The sequence below is a fragment of the Misgurnus anguillicaudatus genome, chromosome 15 (assembly GCF_027580225.2).
Source record: "Misgurnus anguillicaudatus chromosome 15, ASM2758022v2, whole genome shotgun sequence".
NCBI lineage: Eukaryota > Metazoa > Chordata > Actinopteri > Cypriniformes > Cobitidae > Misgurnus > Misgurnus anguillicaudatus.
The window spans coordinates 35348891-35360298 of record NC_073351.2 but is presented as its reverse complement, the minus strand read 5'-3'; the positions used below and the strand labels follow the sequence as shown (position 1 = coordinate 35360298).

Genomic DNA, 11408 nt, shown 5'->3' with positions numbered 1-11408 from the left:
CTTTTACTATCGATTACACTTAAATGATTGTGTTTTAACACAAATGAAACCTACCTAAAGTAACTTCAGAGAAATAGTTTAATTTAATTGAGATTAAAACAATAAGGTTTTTCTTAATTTACACATACGATTTAATGTAAAGCAGTTCATGATAACATTTAGCCAAAATCCTCTTTATGAAGAGACTTTGCGGCATCGGATTCAACTTCATTTCAACAATGAGTTGCTGTTACCAACAGCATAAAATAAACTTAATATTGCTTCAACTTTATTTTACAGTTACATCAACTCATCACTAGTCAAGATGTTAAGTTGTTCATTCAAAAAATATTAAGTTGAAATGACTTGAATACTTAAAAATGTAAGGTAGCCAGTTATTTTACAGTAACATATATTATTGCTGTCATTGTTTCTTAAGAGTTCTAGTGGGTACACTGTAAAAATACTTTGCTGCCTTAAATTTTTTGTTCAATCAACTTGGATTTACAAGTCATGTCAACAGAGATGAGTTGTCACAACTTATAAAATATAGTTGCGAAAAGTTAACTTAATTTTATAAGGTTATAACAACTCACCTGTAGTTATAACAACTCATCTCTAGTCAAGATAAATAATAGTAAGTTGAAATGACTTGTAAATCTGAGTTGATTCAACAAAAAAATGTAAAGGCAGCAAAGTATTTTTTACAGTGCAAGATAAATAAAAAAGGCAGCGAGCGAAGCTTTGTTTCATGCATGTGTACACAAAAATACAAATCATGTTTATATCCAAATACCAGTGCATTAAAGTCGGGCTTATGGCGCAGTTGTTCTTCAGTAGAACTCAAATTGAAACTTAATCTGTCAAATCTGTTTTGCTCTAATGAATAAACAAAAGCACACAGTTCCTCCCTCAGGCCATAGAAATATCATGACAACACAATGCATTTCACAGGTTTGTTGTTAGTTCCCAGCCAAGTCTCAGATTTCCTTTCAACAATGGAGTTTTGAAAATCGCTCTACAACAGCAACTTTTTTAGCTTTTCATTCCTTAAAAATTAGCAAAATAAAATATTTCAAATCATTATTTAATGTTCCTAACCTTACTTATGAGATAAATAGCTGTGTAAAAGCAGGATAATAAGCAGGTTGTTATGTGCACACTTTCGGGGCTTATTTTTTGCAATAACAACCTGTTGCACATTATCCCTTATTGAGCGGTACTGTAGCTCAGTTAGTGATTTACTTAAGATGTTTGCTGTGCCACTATCCTTTTTATTCAGAAAGCTTGCCCAAAACTAAAAATTACAATAAGATAGTAATAAACAAACTAATAAAAGTTTAAAAAGTTCAAGCTCTCTTCATAGATATTGACAGTTTAACCTATTAAAGGTGCAATTTGTAAGATATTTGCAGTAAAATATCCAAAAACCACTAGGCCAGTGTTATATATTTGGTCCAACTGATTACTATCAATATCAACATATAATGTTTTCAACTACTTGTAAATCGTGAGAAAATTGCCATTCAAAAAATTTACAAAGGGCAGTGCAGTCTCCTGTCAATGACGTTAATATCCACGTGACCCTTTGTTACCGCCTTTACTGACGTAAAAAACACATGACAACAGTGTCGTGTACAAATGCGGAAGTATGCATTAGCGCCTGTCGGGCTACGCGCTTGTTTATGGACTAAGATTACTCTTTACCGTCTGTCGCTGGTTGTGTCAGCAAAGACAGCTCCCGTAAGCGTACGGGCCAACCAAACCACCCAAGAAGAGTTTGGAACAAGACGAGAGAAAGAATGAGGATCAATATCGGTGTTGCGTTATCTGGATGGAGAGAGCTTCACAACAACATTTAACTAGACAGAGATACTGACCTTGCTTGTGTTTTCATGACGGGTGAGTTGTTTTGATTCTTAACTCTTCAAAAATCGTATGCTATTATATTGATCACAACATTAGTGTATAGATTGTAGTGCGTCTTCCCGCGGACGATATAATGCACATCAAGAGGTATTGTACAGCAATTAGACACTTACTAATAGAGTTTGGTCTATCACCTGCTCCTCACAAAAAGATTTGTACTGTCAATACATTGTGAAAAATCATTTTAGATTGTAAGTTTGAACACTTAACTCTGTGCTGGGTTAACACACCATCGAATTTGGACTCATACTGTAACATCTATGTCTAACAATTTTGTTTTGCTTGCTTAATCAAAAGCAACATTTATAAGACTTGATTACCTTATCAATCAACGTGATTTCTCGTTCGCGTCTGATTAATGGCCATCAGCGGTTGAGTTAAAGACTACAAATCCCATAATTCCATGCTGCTTCAGAGCGTCATTAACTCTTTTACCACCATTGACGAGATATCTCGTCAATCAAGAGAAAACGCTTCCCTGCCAATGACGAGTATTTCCGGCTTTCCACAATACCGCTATTATCCAACAGGTGGCGCCCTTCCACAACTTTTTAAACCCGGAAGTATTGCCCCATGGCAAGCGGCTGCATGTCCGTGTCTGTTTTAAAGATCGCTCTGAATGGGATCTCTATGAAAAGTCCGTCACAAAAATGGAATTATCTCTGCTTTTTGCTCAAAATGTGCTGTTTTTGCAGAAACCTACCCGTATTCAAAAGCTGATTACAAAAGAACTACTGAAGGTAGGATGAAACGGGTTTTTTGTTTGAAAGCAGAGGGTCTGTTCTTTCATTTGGTATATTGTATGTTTATATATTTAAAGAAGAAAATTTTCTGGAACGTATTAAACTTTTGTGAAAATCATAAAAATGCTGGCTGGCAACTTAAAAAAAAAACGCTGGTGGCGAAAGAGTTAATCTACGTCATATGTTGTTATTGCCGTTTTGGTGCCATCTAGTGTCAAATTCTACGTATTCCATCTTTAATTAGATTATTTACTTGAGTCTTGAGAAATTAGTCAGTTAAGCTTTTTAACCCAAGCCCTGTATTAAAGATGTTAGGGGGGCGTGTACACCAAAGCTTTTAAACGACAGGTCTTGCCAGTTTCTTTTCAGTTTTGATTGCTATGATACTATGATTAGTCATTGAACGATGCACAGGTTTGTTGTTGGAATATTTGTCCCGTCCCTCCTCCACTGTGATTGGACGGCAGGGTAAGAAGTGACATTGATGAGCTGAACTCCCGGTGCTTGGCATTTTTTAAAAGCACCGCGATTTCATTGGAAACAATTAAAAACATATGCCGCGTAAATGCTTTGGTGTGCACGCTACCTTAAACGGCACCTGATCTGTTTATAATTTGCTTTGCTCCTTTTGCAATAAATGATTACCAAAAATATACTTTTCAGAATATTTTTATTTTTAAACCCATAAACCAGAAATTACATTCATTTTTGACTGATACAGAAAGAGAGTTTAGAATCACATAAAACAAGAGTTTAACTTTAACTACCATGAATATATGGCAATGATAACTTTGATTAAAATGACACAAGTTGAGTAATGTGGTTTAAAATTCCATACAAAGAATAAAAGTCTTGCAGAAACGTTTGCAACAATACAATAGATGTCTAGCAAATTGCTTTAAATAACTTATTATAATAGTTGAGTCTCAATGATATCAAAGCATAGAACCCAATTTTAAACCATTTGTAAGTGAAAGAAACTTCACAACTGAATATATTGGTTGTAGGAAGTTCTACATCTTCTTTAGTAGTATTAGACGCTCATATCTCTTGTGATGGGAGAGGTTGGAGCCCTGACGTCCTTGATCTATAGACAAGCACTCCACACACCATGGCAGCTGCTGCTAGGAAACAGCCAGCGATGACTAGTAGGTTCAGATTCGGGCCTTGGCTTACAGTGGCCTCTGAAATAAAGTAAAGGCACGGAGATGTTAGTTGATCATATGAGCATCTACTACACAAGCAGCATGAACAACAGAAGCAAAACGACGTCTTACGTGATGCACGTCTCAGTCGCAGGGGTCCCTGGGAGATGAAGTGACTGGCGGTCTGGATTGGTGCCTCTCTCTTTTGAAGATGGCGGGTGAGTGGAGATACTGTGGTGTTTGTGCAGCCTTGAGAACAGCGAGTGAAAGGGTTGTTGGCCTCACATATGATGATTGAGCAGCTGATGAATGCCTGTGAAGGAAAAACAGAAAAGAAAAGCATTATGGTTTACTACTTTATTTGTTTTTATTTTATCATTGCAGAATATTTGCCACCCTTACCTTATCATGGAACCCAATGAATTTGAAGGCCTCTAGACCGAACTGGATGTATGGTTGGTGATTTGAGAAAATCTGAACAGTTTCATCCACAATGCATCTGATATTAGAAAACACACTTGAATTAGTAATGGGTGGGGGACTGAGATTTCAGAGGCTAGAGATGGGAACTGACCCTTTTACCATTACTAATGTGATTATTGTCATGAGAGCAGTCATAAAAGAAACCATAAGCAACAATAGGATTGAATTGAATGGTTTAATGTAGCAGAATCGTACCCGTTTGTGATGATGGGGTAAGAGATTGGGTAGTTGGGATTATCGTAGGGTGTAGCCACACAGGACTCGAGGAAGATCTCAGTGTTTGGGACTGGAGTGATGGGCTCAATCTGCATGTAGATCATCTCACCCAAATCATACTCCAGTGGGTAAGAGTTTGGATCAATTACGTTGGAGAAGTTTGCAGAATCATAATATTCAAACTCATAGCTGAATGAGCCAAAGCCAATCTCAGTGAAGTTGATCCCATGTCTGCGTGTATCAAACTCAGTTGTAAGGTTGCTTCTTTTCCGGTACTTGCACAGGAAATCAATTTCTAGTTCGTAGGTCCTGGTTATAATGTCACTGGGGTTATCGTACGAAATGATTTTATTCTTGAAGATAAGGTATTCATTGGTCTCCTTTAAGAACAAACAGATGTTTTCACATAATTAGGCTACTATCAGGTCCTATGATATAATCAGTAAGCTTTAGTAGTTTTATTCTTAAAATCTATTTGTCTTGGTACAGTTTAAACTTTAAAACAAAATGAGTGTAGTGCTGAATGAACATCTGGGGCATCTTACCTCAATTTCAGTGCCACAACCATTCAAAGGTATGCTGATATACACATAGGTCGCATTAATGTCAGGCTGGCAAGACGGATCTATCAGCCTCAAGTGTTTGTTAGTGATGTTTGGGAGTGTAGACCTCTCAATTAACACTGACATTGAGTTTTGTAAGCAGATTACATGTGGCTTGGGTCCTAGAAATCAAAATAATAATCATGCATCAAAGCAGTATCTTGGTGATGTATAAAATTCTATCAAATTACAAATGCTTTTAATACAAACTGTAGAAGGAAACATGATATGGATGTTAACAGCTTAAAGGTGAAATGTGAGTTTTAAGTGGCGTCAAGCAGTGAGATTTGCGAATTGCAACCAACCTTAATTTCAAAACGCAATGAGAAGCTACGGTAGCTGCCACAAAACAAACATGTTATCTTTATACACCTGCACAGTTAGGGCCAGATTTACTAACCAGGACAAGTTAGCGTGCAAGCCCATTTTCAAAAAATTGCAGATGGGAGTGATAATATCTGCCAATGCAATCTACTAAGAACAGCGCAAATTAGTTCAGCGTCACAAATAAACAGAGCTGAAAAAATAACATGGCTTGGCAAACAATATTTTTGAATAACACATTCCTTTGGCATTCCAAATAAAAATTCCAAATTCCAGCTGCCTAAATTCACCACCACACACTTTTCAGCTCACAATCTACTTGTCTTTTAACATGAAATAACAACTAGAAGAAATTCCAAATTTGCAAGTCGCTTATTCGCGAGTGCTTGTAAAAATGCTTGCGCTGCCTTAAAAACTATACACAAAATGCAACACATTTGGATAATCCGGCCTTGGTGTAAGCAGATCATTAAGCATAATTTTTATATGGTTCAAAACTTTGTAATACCTTGTGTAGTAGGGGTTGCAGTGTTTGGAGTTGATTCTGTTGTAGTCGATGCTGTTGTGGTGGTTGTCGGCGGCACTGTTGTGGTGGCTGTCGGCGGCACTGTTGTGGTTGTTGTGGTTATAGTCGGCGGCACTGTTGTGGTGCCTGTCGGCGGCACTGTTGTGGTTGTTGTGGTTGTAGTCGGCGGCACTGTTGTGGTGCCTGTCGGCGGCACTGTTGTGGTTGTTGTGGTTGTAGTCGGCGGCACTGTTGTGGTGCCTGTCGGCGGCACTGTTGTGGTTGTAGTCGGCGGCACTGTTGTGGTGCCTGTCGGCGGCACTGTTGTGGTGCCTGTCGGCGGCACTGTTGTGGTTGTTGTGGTTGTAGTCGGCGGAACTGTTGTGGTGCCTGTCGGCGGCACTGTTGTGGTTGTAGTCGGCGGCACTGTTGTGGTGCCTGTCGGTGGCACTGTTGTGGTGGTTGTCGGTGGCACTGTTGTGGTGGTTGTCGGCGGCACTGTTGTGGTGGTTGTCGGCGGCACTGTTGTGGTGCCTGTCGGCGGCACTGTTGTGGTGGTTGTCGGCGGCACTGTTGTGGTGCCTGTCGGCGGCACTGTTGTGGTGGTTGTAGTCGGTGCTGTTGTGGTGCCTGTCGGCGGCACTGTTGTGGTGGTTGTTGGCGGCACTGTTCTGGTGGTTGTCGGCGGCACTGTTGTGGTGCCTGTCGGCGGCACTGTTGTGGTTGTAGTTGGTGCTGTTGTGGAAATTGTTGTCGGTGCTGTTGTGGTGGTTGTTGGTGCTGTTGTGGTTGTAGTCGGTGCTGTTGTGGTGGTTGTTGGTGCTGTTGTGGTTGTAGTCGGTGCTGTTGTGGTTGTAGTCGGTGCTGTTGTGGTTGTAGTCGGTGGCACTGTTGTGGTTGTAGTTGGTGCTGTTGTGGTTGTCGTTGCTTTTGTGGTTAAAAATTCCATTTAATTTTATTATCTTGTCATTTTTAAATATCTTTCTAATAAATAACATCATAATTGCAAAGTTAAATTCTTGACCTACCTTCATCTTCCACCTTTACAATGACACACCTCAATTCAGACTGGTAAATCCTTGACCTTCTAAATGGACAGATTTCAATTTAGAGTTGCTATAATGCGATATGAAGCCAGGAATAAGATTTTACTTAAACATACCTATGTCTTCCTTCTGCAATGAAGCAAAATGGAAAGTACTGGCCAGAGTTCTCTGGAGTTGGTGTCCAGTGAATCACATACTCCCCAGTGGTTATTTTCTGTTTTGTGCTATGCAGAGGTCCACTTATGATGACATCAATGATGCTGTATGACCAAAAACAAACACCATTAGTAAAGCAACTCATACCAACATTATTTTTTTGACATTATTTTCCATAGTTTGAACTGCTGCAAAAGCTAGCTTGAATCTACTCAAACATCATTCATTTCAATTATCAAGGTGTGTGAGAACCAGAAAGGCGTAAGTGACATTTTGGGTAAAATTCAGATGAGCTCTTTCTTCTGCCAAAAGACACGAGTGAATTCTTAATCATTTTGGAGTTATAAAAGATTGAACATAAGCAAACAATGTCAGATTAAACCATGGTACTTTTTTGTTCTTGTAAAGTTGGTGAGATGTCGCTTATGCCCCCCTCTGGTTCTCACCCTTCGTTATGTTAAATGTAAATATCAAGAAATTGAAATTACTGTCTATTACTTTTCTAACCAAATTCAGTATTTACTGTAGCAATTTACTGTAGTTACATAACTCGTGTCTGCACTCTCTGTACAATGTTATTCTGTCATCCTGAATCAGATTGTAATGTTTCTCGTACTGAATCTTCTAAATCTCTATTTGGGTTATTTTCCCAGTTAAATACAGAATTTAACCTGAAATAAAACAGCAATGTTTTCTTGAATACCGTGACTTATGCGCGGAAGCATTTATTCTGATTTCAAGCTCCTCATTCACACGGGCCTGCAGGAACTCTCCATGTTGAGGTGTTGGTTGGAGGAACTTTGGTATATAAGCACCCTCAGTGCAAGATGGAGCGTGACCGTCAACTGAAACAGCAACATATGTGTAAGCAGAAGATGCCGTTTAAAAATAATTTTATAGCATTCAAAACTGTAATACCTTGAAGAGAAAATTGAAGAGGAATTTGGCTCAGTGGTACAGCTGGAACTGGGGTTGCATTGTTGAATGGATCTCTAGTCACTGGAGGTTGGCTGGTGTAGGACAGAGTGATCGTCTGCAAAGGGAAATCCTCCAGTACCAATTCAAATGTATAAACTCCTGGGATCCATGTGTAGATATACGACAACGAGCATTCATTCTAGAACATAAGAAACTCTGTAAAACTCTGTATCTTACAAACAGCAACATAAACATTTTAAACAAAACAGCTTATGCTTCAGTCAGAGAATTTTACTCTCACCTGATCCAAAGTAAAACCAGCAGGTTGGTTGCAAATTCCACACTCATTATTTTGTTCAAGTCCATATCTACATCTGACGTGGTCACCATCAGGATCAAAGGCTAAAAGATTGTATGTCCTTGGACAGTTCTGAGGAACTCTAGAAAGAACCCCCCCCCAAAAATGTCATGTTATTAATTTTATAATAATTAGACATGGCATCTCATAATTACACAGTGAAGGTAATACATAATAAAAAGAAAAGAATAAAGATTTTACCTAAGAAATGGTAATGTGGTAGTGATAGGGGATATGTTGGGTTCTGAGGTGTCTGATCTCAATCCAAGGTCAATATGTGTGAAAAGACTCCAGGGTCCAGTTATTGTCACTGTGTTAAAAATCCAGCAGCAATTCTGGTTTCTGTTGACCCATGCAGAACATCATTTTACATTTGCTGTCTCTTTTATAATGTTTCAGAAACTATATATTTGCACTTATTATTACTGTAATCATACTTACACCAGCTCAAATGGGTCATTGGTGGCAACGGTTCTTGTTATGATTCCCTCAGACTGACACCAGTTTCCACCATTGACACTTGAATCTATTTGACCCATCTCAAAACTGTCCTCAGTGCCACAGTCTCCAGACCAGCATGCCCAGTTTTCAAATAAGGAACATTGATGGTAGGCCGTCTTGAAGCGAAGTTCCACCTGTAATAATATGTGGATTAGTAAGTCTGTCTACTACTATAATTCACTTAAATAAAAACAATGATGTGCTTACCTTGTACGATCCATCAATGTTACTTTTTGAGTTAAAAGTCATTAATCCTCCATAAAAGTGTGAAGCTGTGGTGCTCAGCACCTGCAGTGTCAGGAGTAAAAAAGTCAGATACATGATGATGAGAAGAGCTCAGATTATCTGTAACTATCAGCACAAATGCTCCTCTTTTATAGCCCTATAAAGGAGGAAATAAATATTTATTTGTGAGTAATGCCAATGTTCCAGTACAGGTAAAGAAAAATGTATATTGCAATAGGCACTAAAATTAGAAATGACTGGCCTTAAATTATTGATGAAAAATTAGCCCATGCCACAACTATCTTAGGCATCTGTCTTGCATAGGAACTTTCACAAATAAATTATTTCTTTGTTCTGTACGATGTCTTCACTAGAATATGTACGTGATAAAAACCTCACATCCAGTCAGCCTTGTTTAGATGGACTCTTTTATATTAAAAATGTCCACTTGAAAAATATTCATTTGAGAATAGCTACACAATGCCTAGAATAGAAAATTAACTTTAACTAGACAAGCAAATAAACTAAAGCAGGACTAGATTTGTATTTGGACTATGGCTTTAATACTGATGCAATGTAATGAATTGTTTCACACAATTATAAGCAGGGCTGGAAATGGGGGAATGTGTGGGGACAGGGTCCGGGAGAGAATTTCAAGGGGGGGACCGACTTCCAATTTTTGAAATGGTGAAATTGTAAACAAATTATATTTAAACAACTAAATAGCATTTAAAAATGACTCCGTTTTACTTGTTGTATTGCAACTATTATTTTATTCAAAATAGGGATATGAAACGGGTCTGCTCGGTTCCAGACAGGCTAACTATTGCGGCATAAGTATATTACCCAGATGAGTTATGTGAATGCTTTGTTCTAGACAAACTAACTATTGCGGGATAGGTACATTTACTGGACATTTTATACTAATGCTTTGTTAAAGAAGAATGTCTTAAGTTTAGATTTAACATGATCGATTTTATAATGCATCAAGCTTGTCACATGACAATTCAGTTACAGTGCCGCTGTATGACTGATGTATCGGTTTCATTTCAGAATTTTCTTCTTATTTAAAATATCCAATAACTAAATATCCCAATTTTCACGTTCTACAATTATTTTTCAATTTATTGTTAAAGGTTTGTGTGACTTAAAATACTCAAGGAAAGATACGTTTTAATAAATAGTAAATTGTAATGTTATGTTATTTTAAACCCACATTTAATACATCATGAAGTTAAACTTGGCTTTGCAAGTCAATTCAATCTACTATTTTAAGTTTTGGCTTGTGAAAAGTTTACATAAATTATAAAATCAAGTTAAAGTAACATAAAAATATATGTTGATTTGACAAAAATGCTGCTTATTTTTTACAGTGATGTAAATTGCAAGTTAGTTGTGCATAAGGTCTACGCCGTACGTAGGATGTGCATAGCCTGACGCGCACTTTACCAAAATTTTAACAACGTGTCCGTTCTACGCGGGCAACACACTGAAAAAATGACTTTCAAGAAAAAAATGTCTTAGTATTTTTGTCTTGTTTTCTGTAAAAACATCTAACAATTCTTAAATTAAGATGCTTTTTCTTGATGAGCAAAGCAACCCAAGAAAATAAGTCACTTAAATTTGATATTTTTGGTCTAAAAACAGGAGTTGCCTGATGAAGATCAGTTGATCGAAACGTTGCTACGCAACTGTCATTAAATATATTTTTTCAGCAAGCAGATAGTGTGCGGGAATTGTTCTTTGTAATTGTGGTCTAAAAACTAGACTTATTTTCTTGGGTCATTTTGCTCATCAAGAAAAAGAATCTAAATTTAAGAATTTCTTATATTTTTACTGAAAACAAGACAAAAATACTAAGATTTTTTTCTTGAAAATCAATTTTTGCAGTCTATATTTTTGTCTTTGTGTTAAAGTACAAATATCTAAAATTTCTTAAATTGAAATATTTTCCTGATGTGCATAATGACCTGAGAAAATAAGTCTAGTTTTTAGACAAAAATTATAAAATTTAAGTAAATTTGTGCAAGCAAAAATATCTGCCAATGGGGTGAGTCTTGAAATAAGTTTACTTAAACACTTCATTCAAGATTTTTTTAATTGTTTGTTTCCAAACAAAGATGGGGTGCATGTTGATGTGGATGTTGACGCAGAAGTATATATATAAAAAGCGACTCGTAGCCTACAATGTCCCTCCTACAATCACCCCCCCCCCCCCTTCTAAACTAGAGTCCCCCTAACTAAATTTCTGCCATTTCCAGTCCTGGTTATGAGAGCT

At 37.5% G+C, this 11408-nt stretch overlaps 1 protein-coding gene across 3 annotated transcripts; it reads right to left on the bottom strand.

Annotated features, from left to right (window-relative positions):
- Nucleotides 1-3304: 3304 nt before the first annotated feature.
- On the bottom strand, nt 3305-9268 carry LOC129418764 (uncharacterized). Of its 3 annotated transcripts, XM_073853880.1 has the most exons (15): nt 9113-9268; nt 8846-9039; nt 8606-8746; nt 8348-8486; nt 8047-8245; nt 7832-7973; nt 7089-7232; nt 6955-7013; nt 6210-6853; nt 5930-5990; nt 5041-5219; nt 4475-4875; nt 4199-4295; nt 3929-4109; nt 3305-3835 (listed from the first exon to the last, which is right to left on the bottom strand). In XM_073853880.1, exons 1-15 carry the CDS (start codon nt 9224-9226, stop codon nt 3693-3695), a joined length of 2838 nt encoding a protein of 945 aa, XP_073709981.1. In that variant the 5' UTR covers nt 9227-9268; the 3' UTR covers nt 3305-3692. The 3 variants fall into 3 exon arrangements, with proteins under 3 accessions (XP_073709981.1, XP_055029608.2, XP_055029609.2); XM_055173633.2 differs by having other exon boundaries at nt 5930-6853; XM_055173634.2 differs by having other exon boundaries at nt 5930-6853; nt 6955-7010.
- Nucleotides 9269-11408: the final 2140 nt, after the last annotated feature.